Below are 14,703 nucleotides of genomic sequence, written 5' to 3'. Positions count from 1 at the left end.
TGTGGAGCTGTTTGCAGTATTTCCCACAAACCAGCCAAAGGAGTAGCAAGTGGATATCAAAATCAAGAAAAATGGCATATACTTTCATGCTTTCAATCATGGAGGATCCAAATCTCCTAGCCTTATGTATCAAGCCTGTGTATTTGAGTAAACAAATGAAAATGAAGCTGCTCTTAGCAGTGCTGGAGAGGCTGTGAGGAGGCTTCTGTCAGAATGATGCAGAATCTTAATAATTGGAGGAGGCAGAAGGAAAGCAGCTAAACTTCTGATTCTAAGGATGAGATAGGAATTAGGGAGAGAAGACAATTATTGTTCTTTGACCAGGGGACACACATTTGATGTGAAAATTGTTGAGGTAAAATAATCATTAAACTTCATAATCTAGAATGTTTTTCTGGTATCTGGTACCTTACATAAAATAGGTAAACTGACATAATCCATTGTACAAAATCCAAAAGTGTGTACCTTGATAGTTAAGTGTATTTGATCTTTTAATCTTTCCACTTTTTTTACCCTGAGATGCTTATTTGAAACTTTTTTTCCCCCTATAGGCTTATATGAAACTAGATTTCAACAAAACTGGGAGTGTGCCTATGATAGATGTCAGAAAATGTTACTGTGCAAAGAAACATCCTGTGGTATTGACAGGTAATTCACATGAACAAACAAACAAACCAAAATCAAATCAAAAACACATGAAGTCACTTGGGGGTATGGAATACAATATGTGATTATTTTCCAATGCTGTAATGCCATATTTTTTGTACTTTTCTTCTCAATGCTACAAAATCATCCTGAGTATTATCTTTATAAAATCTCTAGGACACAGATGTAAATTGCAGAACACTTTTCAAACACCTTTTTCCACCTTAAAGTTTTCCCAGAATTTTCAAGTTTTATTACAGTAAACATGCTTTCTTACAAGATAACTTCAGAATTTTAGTTTACAAATGCATTATGCAGCTCTTGCAACCATTTGAAGAAAAAAAAATTTCCTGATCTCATAATTCATTGCAACTGGTTAACCCCATGTTTTCTGTTGATACTTAATTCTATCATGCTATTAAAGTAAGGTAATTTCTACAGGTGGTAGAAATTAATTCTGAAATCAGAATATTGAATTTGTGCATGAAAAAAGTATTTGCAAGCTAAAATTTGAAACTTTCTTGCCTTAAGTATATTAAATGCTACATATTCACTCTTCTTTAAAATGTATTTAATAGAAAAATATACTTTTATAGGCAAAACTGCAGAAGAAGAAATGAAATCTTCATTTCTAGAAGCATTAGGAGAGTCCTGCAGCAACCCCAATGAAGTGTCCTATTCTGAGTTTGAAGATTACTATGAAGGATTAAGTTTTGGAATTGTGGATGATGATGACTTTGTTAACATCTTAAGGAATTCATGGGGAATTTAGAGTGGAAGATGACAAAAAAGAAGAAGGGACTTTTCTAAACAAGGAATGGCTGAATAAGAGAGGATTAAGTCTTGATATGCTTTATAATTAGTGTCTTAAACTGATTTCAGTGACAGAAAACTTTAAATGCTTTCAGAATAATATGTGGCAAATTTCATGGAGTGTCTGTTGAGTTATGGTAGCCACTCTTCTAATAAAAATACTGTTCATGACTTTTCACTGGAAATTATTAAGGCTGTTTCCCATACCAAAAGCCATATTTTTTAATATTAAAATAAAGTGTCCTATTTTAAAATAAGGGAATTAGAATACTGAAATGCCTGAAGGGGTATGTGCAAGAGAAAATTTTGTTTTATGATGCATTGTGAAAAGCTTCAGATTTGACTGCATAAATATGAATTGTAGCTTTTCTTCAGAAATTTTCTTATAGCATTCTTTGTCTCACTTATTTTTTCTTATGCAGGTACTTAGCTTGAAAGAGAGCAGGTCATCCTTTTCCAATTTGAGGATGTCTACTGTACTGAAAGTGCAGAGATGTTCACAGCATTAGCCCCTTGGCCTGTGCACTGTCTTGACTGATCTTGCTTTGTCATTTTGGTCAGCTGAGCATTGAATCTCAAAGGTTTTAGTAATCACACATGTGTTTTGTAATGCTTATCTTCCTTTCCTGTATTTTGCTAAGTGGTTTTCGAAACAAATAATTTATATTTAAATATCTGTTTTCTTTATATTGCTGGGATTTTTAAACTAAAACATAGCAATTAAATATTTTGTCAAATTGATATATAGCATTTTCTATCTACTCTGAAAGTATAAAAGAGAAAAGTATTTTTAAAAAAGCCCAAAAAAACCACCTCTGCCATCACAAAAATTAAATCATATATTAAAATACTCTTTGCTATTTCAGATGTTCTGACAGGTACAATTCTCAGTGTAATACATCTTGCTAATTCTGTAAAATTCTTTGTGTTAAGAAATAAAAATATATAGTTAATGAGAGAAAGACTTTGGTTTTCATAGACCTGTCACTGAAATTAACTGTATGTTGAGCCTATGCAATTAAAATTTATAACTTTCCTCTAAGCTTGTCTGCCAGGTTTTGAATTTATAGTCTGTGGTTAAAAGAATCTTCCTCTGAGACAGAATTTGTGTTTCATAGGAATTAAAGGGTAGTGCTGGGATGGATGCTGAAATGAGAGACTTTGGTCCCCTGTGCCTGACTAGCATAGTCTAGATATAGTATTTCCTTGTTCTAATCACTTGTGTGTTTTTATGTCTGGATTGTTTGACCTGGCCTCAGATGTAACAAGTACTGGAGGTTCTACTCTAAATCATCAAATGAGGGATTTTGGGGGGTTCTGTTGGAGCTGTAAAAGTCTGTATGTGTTTTTATAGGCAAAGGCAGATTTTGTCAATTCATATTCTGAGCAAGAATTCTGACTCATTATGATTTTCTTGTTCCCCATTCCTGCTGGAATTTCTCTCACTGGAAAGGTTTTTTTTAATTAGTGTTCTTGGAACTGTTGATTCTGAGAATGGCAGGTAGTTCTGAGAAGGGAAGCTTTAGGTGGTAGCAGAGTCATCTGCTCATTAACTTGTCCATTCAAATAGCTGCAAAAATACCAAGTCACATTTTTGTTGGTTTTTTAAAGAAATCATGTGCTCTATTTAGACTTTTTCACTTACGAGAATTGTACCAACAGATAAAACTGTAGCTCAATTTAATGAATGAAAGTGATTCTGAAATGAGGTATTGACATATTTCTTTATGCAATGTTTAATTTTATTGTGAAGCTTTTAGGAAAATTGTTTCACATTTTCCTATGGATTGGAAAAATTCAAGACAAATAGATGTATACTAAGTGGGGCTGCTTGTCAGAAGAAGCTGTATAGCTCATATCTACCACAAATTTATTTCGTTATCATGGAAATGAGGTGCTGTTAAAAGAACATAGCTTTGGTAGTCCTGCATTTTTTTTTTTTTTTTTATCTGAAGATAGATCCCTAAAAGGATAATCTAAGATAAATTCTAAAGGTCAAAATTTTCCAGAAAATGAAAGCAGCACTGTGGTAATTACGTGAAATCTGCTATTTGTATAATTTCTATTAACTACAAGGTCATTTACACAGGTCCTGCTTGACCAACTCAATCTCCTTTTATGATCAAGTGACCTACCTTGTGTATGAGGGAAAGGCTTTGGGAGCTTTGAGCTTCAATAAAGTCTTTGACAGCATTTCCCACAGTGTTCTGGAGAAACTTGCTGCTCCTGGCTCGGCCAGGTGCACAGTTTGCTGGGTAAAAAACTGGCTGGATGGCTGGTCCAAGAGGGTGGTGGTGAATGGAGATACATCCAGCAGGTGACTGGTCACTGGTGGTTTTCCCCAGGGCTCAGTAGTGGGGATAGTTCTGTTTAATACCTTTATTGATGATCTGTAGGAGAGAATCAAGTATCCCCTTGGTAAGTTTGCAGACTGTGTGAGAGGGTAGGAAGGCTCAGCAGAGGGATCTGGGCTGGATCAATAGGCTGAGGCCAATTGTATGAGGTCCTACACTGGGACAACAAGGCCACATGCCAGGTCCTGCACTGGGCCACAACAACCCCAAGCAGCACTATAGGCTGGGGACACAGTGTCTGGAAAGTGGCCTGGTAGAAAAGGACCTGGGGGTGCTGGTGACAGCAACCAAACATGAGCCAATGTGTGCCCAGGTGGCCAAGAAGGCCAGTGGCCTCCTGGCCTGGATCAGCAATGGTGTGGCCAGCAGGAGCAGGGCAGGGATTGTCCCCCTGTACTGGGCACTGGTGAGGGCACACCTCACCAGTTTTGGGGGCCTCACTGCAAGAAGGACATTGAGGTGCTGGAGCATGTCCAGAGACGAGCAACAGTGCTGGTGAAGGGTCCTAAGGAGTAAGTCATATGAGGGGCAGCTGAGGGAGCTGGCGTTGTTTAGTGCAGAGAAGAGGAGTCTCAGAAGAGACCTTATTGCTTCTCTATAACCACCTGAAAGGAGGAAAGGAGGGTGTAGCCAGGTGGGGGTTGGCCTCTTCTACGAGATCACCAGCAACAGGACAAGAGAAAATGGCCTCAAGTTGCAATAAGAGGAAGTTAAGATTGGACATCAGGAAAAGAATTTCACCAAAAGAGTGATTAAGCATTGGAACAGGCTACCCAGAGAGGTGGTGGAGTAACCATTCCTGAAAGAGTTCAAGAAATGAGCATGGTGGTTTTTGGTCAAAGGTTGGACTCTGTGATCTTGAAGGTCTTTTCCAACCTTACTGATTCTGTGATCAGTTGTTGTCTCATCAGATGTGATGTCTATGGTGAATTTTTAATGGTATTCACAAAAGTCACTTTTATCTGCCCCCAGTTTCTCATTGTCTAAACTTCAGATGGTGGCAAAGAATTCAAACCAAATTCAAAAGGTTTGCCTGCCATGCTTACCATGAGTAGAAAAACATAGTAACTATTCAAACCAAGGTCTGCGGTATCTGTTTTTTCATTAAGAGTTGTCTCAATGGCCTGATTAATTGTGCTCTGACTTGCTCTTATTTACTTGTGAACATTTAATGAACCTGAATCCTTTTCTTTAATCAATGCTTTGTAGCCTTAAAATCATCTGGAAATGTCTACTGGGTTTACTGCCTTTAAATGTGTTTCAAACAAAACTTTCTGCATTTGCTATCTTCTTAAGAATTGCCCATGTTTCCCAAGTTAGAGTGGGGTTCTTAGTTAAAGTGGGGTTCTCAAAGAAGAATCTTCACTGAAACTCACTGCTTAATAAACCAGTTGTCTTCATGCCACCATGATTTACACTTCTGCTAGAAACTTCTAGCAATTTGCTGCAATTGAGAACATCAGCAGTGCATTATGGTGTGAATGTATTTTGTCCTATTAGATGTGCAGGCTCCCAGAAGATATGCAGAAATTAGTTAAGTGATTTAACTCCTTTTCTTAAGGTCTGTAACTACTTCATGAAATGAATATGCACTGACACTGTAACCTGGAATGTTTAAGAGCGCTTTGAAAAATCGCAGCACAGGCACACAGAGGAAACCTTTGTCTGCTAATAGAAATACAGCATCCTCACCAGGGGTGGCTTTGTTGCTGAGAGGAGGCATTTCTACTGATTCACACTCAAAAACTAATTTCTCCTCCATAAGTTACTGCCAGGTGATCAAATTTTGTGCATCTTTGTGGCCAGAACAACAAAAACATTAAAAATGTATCTACCACAGTGTGTTTGTAGGGATATGCTGTTTACTTTAGGAGTTTTGAGTTTTTGTTTTTATGGGCATTGGATATTTAATTTGTTGGTTGGGTTATTTTAGTTTGTGCATTTTGGTTTTTTATTGTGTGAGGGAGTTTTTTGTGTGTGTGTTTTTTGTGGGGTTTTTTTAGTTTTATTTTTTGTTTGGTTTGGAGCATGCTATCTCTACACAGTAAAAAAGCCTAGAACTGATTTCTGATGTGTTGAAGAAAACAGGTTAGTTTCTGTGGTGAAAAAGAAGAAAGTAGAAAACCACATGCTTTTTTTCCTTGATATTACTCTAAAGTTTATCCTCCTTCTTCATACTTAGCAATTCAGACTGAGATAGTTCAGTCTTGTTTTTCATGTTGTTAACCATCTTGTCTTTGAGAAGTTGAGTCAGAACTACTCTGTTGTAAGCATCAGACATCTCCAGTGATGCAAGGGGTCTACTTAGGTTATTTGTTCTGCAGGGGACATTTCAAAATGTTAACCAGATTGGAAGGTTCTTAGGAAAGAAATGTGGGAAGACTTGCATTGCTTGCATGATGACCTTACGAAATATTTGTATTTTGTGACTCCTGTACTTTTGTGGTGTCCCTTTTTGACTGTGAGGAACCTGAGGCCTAAAGCTGATAAAAAAATACCTTTGAGAAAAAAAAAAAAACTAGACCTGTTTACCAAAGGTTTCTTAATGTTTAATAGAGCATCTGTTGTATTTACCTGGGAGATATGGTATCTGACTACCTCTTTTCTGGGTATTTTTTTTCCTCCTCTCTCATGTGCTACATTTTGGATGGAATTAATTGGATATGTGCACAGAAGCTTCAGTATCAACATTTTCTGCCACTGTCAGAATGGATGATAACTGCTTTACACTGCTGGATACTTCACACCCATTCTGCTATAGTAAACCCCATTCTGCTGCAGCAAAGCACGGGTTAATATCAATATCAAGCTAAAATGACAGCTTCAGAGATTTATGTTAAAGCAATATTCCTTTTTTTCTTACAACTTGTGTTGAGTAAGTGAGCACTTAATCACTCCTGTGTCTAATTCTGGGATCCTATGATTTGTCTTGGCATGAATTAAATCCTGCACTCACAGTGGTAAAATTATTCCCCTGAAGTAATTTCTTTTGACAATAGCATTTGCCTTGCAGATGCAGTGATTAACTGCAGGCTTCAGTTGTGAATACTGCAGTTGTTTTCATCCTCTAGACATTCTTGAATTCTTCTCTGTTCTCAATGTTTCATGACCAAAGGAAACGGCAACAGAAGTCAAACCAGTGCTTTTATTTTTCTCTTAGAAAAATCATTTTGGAAGTGTCTGATGTAGCAATACAGTTTAAACCAAAATATAATATTCTGCTTTTTACAGGTTTAATATGCTTTTGAGAGATATCTGTTCTAGATATTATTGTTGCATAGACCCAAGTAACCACAGGAAATAGGCACTCCAAAAATTCAGCAGTGAGAAGTGAATCAGTTGTTAGTGCCAGATAATTAACTTTACATATTCTTTGTGTTTATTTTTTGATACTTTGCCCCTTGTTTGAGACTATGTGATTTCTAAGTTCTCTTTCCAGTTTAGCTTGGTATGCCTCCAAACTTTTCTTTTGGGAGCATCCTTCTTGGAAATGAGCTTCTTCAGTAACTGCCATAATACTAAAATATGTTCAGAAATAAATCAAAATATGAACTAACATCCAGCAAGAAAAGTCTCTGGGGAAAAGGATAGGAGACAGGGCTGATAAAAGAAAACAGTAGCTGCAATGGCATTCCTAGTCTTTAATATTTATTATATTATATTATAATACCATTCCTTCACATAAAGTCAGAAGAAATCTGTCTGGAAGAGAATTTACAAGGTTGTCTACTCCATTATTCTGTATTATCTGGAAAAAAAATCCCAGTTGTGCTGCTTTCTTATTTGTTATGGAGACTCCACCACATTCTCAGGTAATCTGTTCTATTGCTGTTACAAGTTGCTCGCAGATTGACCTGAATATTTCTTGCTATGGTTTAAGCTGATTACTGTTTCTGCTATCCCATCCTTCCCTTATGTAACAGCTTTGAAAACTATTATTACATCCCCTTTGATCTGAAGTCTGCTAAATATTGCATATTAATTCCTAAATGTAGCTGTTTAGGAAAATTGCATTAACTGGACAGATTGAAGACCACTCTCAATTTTCTCCCATCAGTGCCAACTGGCCTTTTCCTTGTGTTGAATTCAATGTTCTACATGAGATGCAGTGCTCTGGTTAAGGTCTTGCCAGTGAGGCACTTGCATTATAGAGCTTACTTTTATATCAGATGTCTTTCCTCCCTCTCTCTTTCCTTTCACAACCTGATGTTATTAAGTCTTGCTGACATTGTGATTTTAGCTTACAAAGTTTCTTCTCAATAAGTGATTTTTCTTGTATCATTTCAGTTGAAGTGAAACGGTGAAGTTCTACCATGCTTTGAGATATGGGGAGATGTTCCTGCTGGAAAATCTGGAGTAGTGTCTCAGTTTTGTGGGAGCTTTGTGCTTACGCTTTTTTCAGGCTCCTAACAGGTTTGCATCAGCTTTACCTAACTAGAAGTATTATTTCTCCATCCCAGTTTTGCTTTATGTTAGTGAACTCCACAGCATAAACATGGAAACTTTAATGGAAAATAAAAAAGAACTGAAAATTTTTAATTTTTTAAGAGCAGGAGTAAAGGGAAGCTGATCCAAAATGTAAGGTGTTTAACAGCAGCTTTTGTCAGCCACTGTATGTAAATAGTCATATTTAATACCCATTTAATAAATGTAATATGACTGTATGCAGGTATTTAACCATTGCTTATTTTCTGTACCATATGGAAATGGAATATATGGAAAATCCTTCTGTCAGGTGAAAATATCTTTATTAGACTTTGAGGTGTGTAGTACTCCCTATTGCATTGGAATACAGGTAAGACAAGCCAAAGCTAGCTTCTCTACAACAGTGTTCAGGATGGGGATGTCTATTAGTTCCTGCTCCTCTCTTTTCCTCTTTTCCTTAAGTTAGGCTGCCTCTAACCTGGTGAAGTGAAATGTGTTATCAGTAAACAGAGAGGACTGCTGTTTCCAGGTGATTTTTCTTTGGCTCCCTTGTCAACTTGCTACTGTATTAATGTTTGCAGTGCCTTCCTCCTCCTCCCCTGTAAAGCTACTACCATAAAAAATACATAAACCCATGAACTGCCTCTCACCCCAAAAGAGCAGTCTACAAGGTTGCTTTAGTCGCCAGTCAGGATTATGTCACAGTTACTAACTTTATAGTATTCTTTTTGGTTTAATTGCATTTTTTTCTCACTAAAATGAAAAGAGTACTAAAACTGCAGCTGTTTTAGTTCCAAATAAACATGGACTACAAACTCTTCCTTTGCATTTCAACTTCAAAGACAGTCTTTTTGATAATTTGTTAGATTGAATTTTACTCTTGGGCTGTAGAGACTATTTGAAAACAGCATGAATGTAGGCTATGAATTCTTAACTCATCATATCTGTGAGCAATTTAAAGGTGGAAAAAGATGGTTTTGATGCCTAAAAAAATCAAACCAGAATGAGGACAACGTCCTGATAGTTTAGACTGAGTTTTAATTGATGGTTTCTAGTATCTATCTTGATAAAAAGTGTTCAGAAGCATCAAACAAGAACTGGCATAGTAAGTATCAGTTTAGTGATCTAATAAAATGTAAATGGAGGCTGGAGTTATATCTGTGCTTCTGGAAATGCCTTATGTCCACTTCATACCATGAAGCTGATTGTCCTGCTGCCAAGACAGGATGTGGAGATGCTTTTCCCTTTAGGAGAGATTATGAACCATAGGACTTCTTGCCCATCTGTATTCTTGATACATTTTTACCTAAGGGAAGGGCTGGGTGGTTCTAGGGTGTAGGGAGCTGGCACATGGGACCTCCTAAGAAATTTTCAAAATTAATATTAAAAGCCTAAGCCAAGGAGTTATTAAAAAATGTAAATGAACCTGATAAGCAGTGGTCTTTTTTTTCCCCCCCAAGATTAGCATAATATTCACATTAATCATGATACTGCTAGATTTTAAATTAGAGCTTCCTTTTATGGAAGGAGGAGTAGCAATCTTTTAGTCACAGTAGCGGGAGAAACTTAAAGGTATATTTAAGTCAGCATCTCTGCTCTCAGAGCATCTCTTTTTGCATTTTTTCTTCTATTCTGCCTCCCCTTTTGCTGTTGAATCTTTTTGAGCTGGGACATGTCAGTGACTGTTCCATTAATGTGCTTTCTAGCTTTGAAGAGCATAAAAGATGTGTCATGCCTGAGCTAGGCACAATGCACACTACTACATTGGGATATAATCCTTGCCTCAGAAAATGTAAAATATAAGTTGGAAAAAAATATATGAGGCTGGGAGACAGGGAATACTGTGTTAATGATACAAACAGCTCACTTTTAATACAAAAGTAAGCATATCAAATTGTATCTTGCTTAACAAGTACCTATGGCAGCAATTTGTAGTATGAGAATATCATTGAAAAGTCAGAGCAAAACTTCAACTCTGCACAGGCTAGCAGGAACACTAAGGTAGGTGCCTAGATAGGTAGGAGTTTAAAATACTGTGAAGATTTTTTTTGTTTAGGCAGTTTGCAAGCAGAGCATTAGAAGCCCATCTTTTTTAGAGAGGTCCTTTGAATCTCCCATGTGATATTTCCTGGCTGCATAGAGTTTTATAAAAAACAATCCTTACATGATATGAGAATGCTCCTTCCATTTTGACAGTAAACATTTGCAAAAAAAAAAATCTAATAAGAAGGATTTTGTTGGCTTTGCTGTTATGAACCTTGATCTTGAGAAAAAGCAGATGAGAACCTGAATGACACACAACGATAGCAAGGGACTTCCCTGTGCATACCTTGCCAGCAGCTATATTGCATATTTAAGTGGTGTTCCCCACTACAGCAATGGCAGATTGACTTCTGTCTCTCTGCCAGACCTCTTAAAGGCTGAATTGCAAGCTAAGTAGAAGGGTGAAAGTTACAAAACTGGCACCTTGAATTCCCACGAGGCTGATAGGAAATTTTTACCCATGCTGCTGCATATATGCTGTGATCTTGAAGTGAAAATGTCTTCTTAAAAAGGGGTATTAAACTCTCAGGACATTTTATCCTCTGTGCTTTCAAGTTGTAGGGAGGGGGATGTGTTACAGCAACCCATTCTCAAGAAAAAGTGTCACGAGTGTTGTGTTAGTCTTGGTTAGTCCCTGGTAGGAGCGTGCTACTTTAGGCAGCTGCTTTAGGATACCTCTGTTGTGCTGTCACACTCTTTAGGCTGCCTGCTTATTCCAAATAAAAAACAGAGCCTTCCAGAACTTTAAGGCACATATCATTCTCTTTCTGAATATGTAAAAGTTTATGGAAATCACCATAGCTATAGTGACTAGTAAAAGTGAAGCAGGTATTCACTCTTCCTGTAGGACACAGATGTTAGAGGTTGATGCCCATTTCCCTGTTTCTATGGTTGGACAGATCAGATCAGTCCAGGGCCTAACACCTGTCTCTGCTCTGAGTTCCTACTTCAGGAGGTGTACAAGGCCTCAGACAAGACTTCTGCTGCCCTTATGGCCCCATTCCTCCAGTCCAGGCACATCTCTGCACATCTCCACTTACACCACGTGCACAGTACAGGAAGGTGCCAGGGGCTGGTGTTTTATTGGCTGTGTTGTACGTCCTGTTCCTGACCCAGGTGGTGTGCTCAACAGTATTTGCTGCAACATCAGCCCTTGAGCCTGCACCTACCCCACCTTGGTCCAAACCAGCTTTTTTTTTTTCCTTTTAAGGAAGGCATACTTCTTCTGGAGCATTGCAGTTCAAAACAAATTGGGGAAAGATCTCAAGGGTATCAAATGTTGCTGAAATATCTACAAGATCAGCACGAAGATGGCATGTTCTCTGACAGCTAAGTGTAAGAGTTGATGTGACCAATGTGGTTTTACTCTTTGAATAAGTATGTAACCTAACTTGTTCAAAGACACGGAGAAACCTGCAGTTTTACAACCTTGTATTATTTGACTAATACTAAGAAAAGCTACTAACTCACAGTTATTTAGGCTGTTGCTCTCAAGATTTCCCAGCTCAGCATGACCTTGCACAGCTGTTCAAGGCCCACTGGCACCTTGTCTCTGAGGGGGAAATGATGCTCATGATGCTACCTGCAGTGGATCTCGTGATTCCTAACTGGCTCTCCCCTGTCTGGTAGGGTAATGGTTCTGGTTTATGGGTCATGGCAGAAACCTGTAGCAGCACCTCTAACTTTGGCAAGCAAGACTGAAGCACAAGCAGAGGAGATGCAGTGTTTATCTCTTGAGAATGCTGTTCTGTTTCCATGGCAGTAGACAGCTCAGTCCAGATTTGGGCAATCTTGTCTGCAAAGTAGCACGAAAAAAATTGGGAGAGGAAAAACTTAACTGCAGCTGAATGGAGGCAGTCAAAATTAATCAGGCTTGCATACACTGAGATTGGGTCTGCCATATGAGACTGCAGAAACTAAGAAGAAACCTCTTTGCTTCCCGCATTGCTCAGGCATCTGATTTCAAATCTGCCTGCCTCAGTTAGTGAAGATGTCTGGGAGACTTCTGTGCCTTGAACTCTTGGAGTTGCCTTTCTAATAGAAAAACTATAGCTGTCCACAATGGGAAGACAAAAGTGTTCCAAAGCAAAATTGTTAACCTTTGAATCAATAGTAGAAAATGATTATTATGAGGTATTCTCTATACACCGACAATCAATTAAATTGCTGCTGCTTCAGGGTTGCCTCAATGACCATCAGTGCAAACATCTTCAGAAGATAATCTCTTTAAGCATATCCCTGATTCTTGAGGCATGTGTATTGTGGTCTCTTCCCAAAAATTAGTGAAAGGAATGGAGATTACTAGTCATGGGAAGGAAGGAGATGATAGATGAGGTTTCCAGTTGAGCTCTGGTGAAACACAGAAAGCAGGAGTAACAATGCCAGTCACCTGAAAACCTCTAGTTCTTATAGTGTGTTTCCATTGATTGTGGTAGCATGTGAAGGAGAGTGTGCTGACTTCCTCAAATAAATCACTGTCATATGTAGATTGTGTATCAGATTTGAAGTGATTTTAGAAGATTAGTAAAAATTAGCATTAACTAAAACATAAGACTGCTTCCAGAATATTTTATTGAATGGACCTAATCTTTTAAAAACACAGACTAGCTGTTCAATAACAGTTTGAATATCAATTAGGCAGTAGATAGAGTGTATGCTGGATGATAGATTATTTAATTTACCAAAATAAAAGTGTAAAGGTCTCTTTTCCATTTTTCCCCCTATGAGTCAGAATATGTCCAAGTCAGTTTGATCACTTCTAAGACTTAGAAACTAAATATCACTTTAAATTTCTTTGCAAGGTTGTTCAGTGGTACATATACAGTCCCCTATAAATTGGCTGATTCTTAATACAGTCTTTGCCAAGGAAATGAAAATGACAGATGTTTCAGAGCAAAGTGTGTTTCAGACGTTTTTGTTTTGTTTAGGGTTCTTGTTGTGGTTGTTTTTGGGTTTTTTTGGTCTCTGTTCTGAAGAGACTGCTAAAATTAGATAATAAGGCTCTTATGTTTAGACGAGTTTAGTTCTTTCAGAGCACGCTCTTCTGTAGCTGAAGAAACCTAATTGTCCTGCAATCTAGGTGATTGTTTATTATTTATATGATGTAAATGCTTAAGACTTGCAACCAGATGAGGTCCTCATTATACTGACACTAAGTTTTATTATTGATGTGTTGCCCAAAAACTTCAGTTAAAATTAATGAGAAGGATAAAAAATATATAATCACAAAAATTTTAGAAGTAGAATTTCCCAAAATTTTCATGAGACTGCCAGGAAACAGAAGCTCCTCCAAGCTGGTGGAGGCTACCTTGGCTCTGCTGGCCATGCTGTAAGATACATGGCTCTGGCATTTCCCCATTTTCCATCTCTCTGTGCTTCCCAAATAGAAATGGAAAGCTTTATTCCTTTTGAATGAGGAAAGCTTGTACCTGAGCTGAGAGCTCTTTGGAGCTACTGCATTCATCTTCCTGTCTCTTGGGACTGTATGCTTGACATTCCAAGACTTGTTTCTTCCAATCTCTGTAAGTACTAAGAGCATCTGGAAGAAGCTCAGTCCATGTTATTTACACTTGAACTAAGGAGTAAGTGCCTGTTGAGGAGCCCAGTACTGTTCTCACTGCCCAATGAGTCTTTCTTTACAAAGGCACTGTCTTGCTGAGAGGTGCCAGACCCTCAGAAGTGGCATCATGTGCTGGCTAGTTGTGAAGCAGGAAAATGCATCACTGACCCTTACCTGAAAACAAAGGAAATTTTCAGGATAGGTCAAAACTTCATTTCAATTACTTTAGCACTGGACACTAAAAAATGTAAATATGGACAGAGCCTGAGGCAATACCTCCTTTTATAAGCAGAATGTAATATCCTAGACCTCTTGAGAAAATCTGCATCCCACAAACGTGAATCAGCACTGACGAAGATACTTGAATCACAGCAGAAACAGGTGAGTAATCTTGCTTTCCACCATTTTGCATTGCTAATACCTCTGGCATTAGTTCTGGGGGAGGCAAAGGACACTCCAGGGTCATGAAGGAAAAAGATAGTGACTTGAAGATTCTGGTGCTGTTGGCGTTCGGGTAAAGGCCTTGTGCAATTTACCCCTGATCTAAAGGAACAGTGGAATCAAAAGTGAACGGTGACAGTGTCTAAGAGAGAAGCAGGTGAGAACAGGTACCTGTGAGAACAGGTACTTTGGATCAGAATCAGAATCAGGAAGAGGTGATCTACTGGAAAGGCTGCACTTGCCTATGTGTGTTCTTGTAGTCCCCAGGCAAAAAAATCCTGAGGTGGGGGATTTTCACCCTTAAACAGACCAAACTCTCCCCTTCTTTTGAAGACAGAAACCCAAAACCAGTTTTAATGTACATACACTTTAGAATTCCATCCCCACCACTAGGGAAGGCAAGGATTTAACCATGTAGCCTGG

General features: G+C 38.1%; 1 protein-coding gene across 8 annotated transcripts in view; it reads left to right on the top strand.

The window, feature by feature from the left end:
* Nucleotides 1-2,500, top strand: part of CAPS2 (calcyphosine 2) — a 29,782-nt gene extending 27,282 nt beyond the window's left edge. For all 8 annotated transcript variants that reach the window (XM_015629150.2, XM_015629152.2, XM_015629149.2 and 5 more), the window contains 2 exons: nt 552-648; nt 1,242-2,500. In XM_015629150.2, coding sequence (XP_015484636.1) covers nt 552-648; nt 1,242-1,417 — 273 coding nt within the window. In that variant the 3' untranslated portion in view covers nt 1,418-2,500. The remainder of the gene's footprint in view (nt 1-551; nt 649-1,241) is intronic.
* Nucleotides 2,501-14,703: the final 12,203 nt, after the last annotated feature.

This window comes from Parus major, chromosome 1A (assembly GCF_001522545.3).
Source record: "Parus major isolate Abel chromosome 1A, Parus_major1.1, whole genome shotgun sequence".
In the NCBI taxonomy this organism is placed as follows: Eukaryota; Metazoa; Chordata; class Aves; order Passeriformes; family Paridae; genus Parus; species Parus major.
The sequence above is the reverse complement of the archived record's forward strand: the minus strand, read 5'-3'. Positions and strand labels throughout refer to the sequence as shown.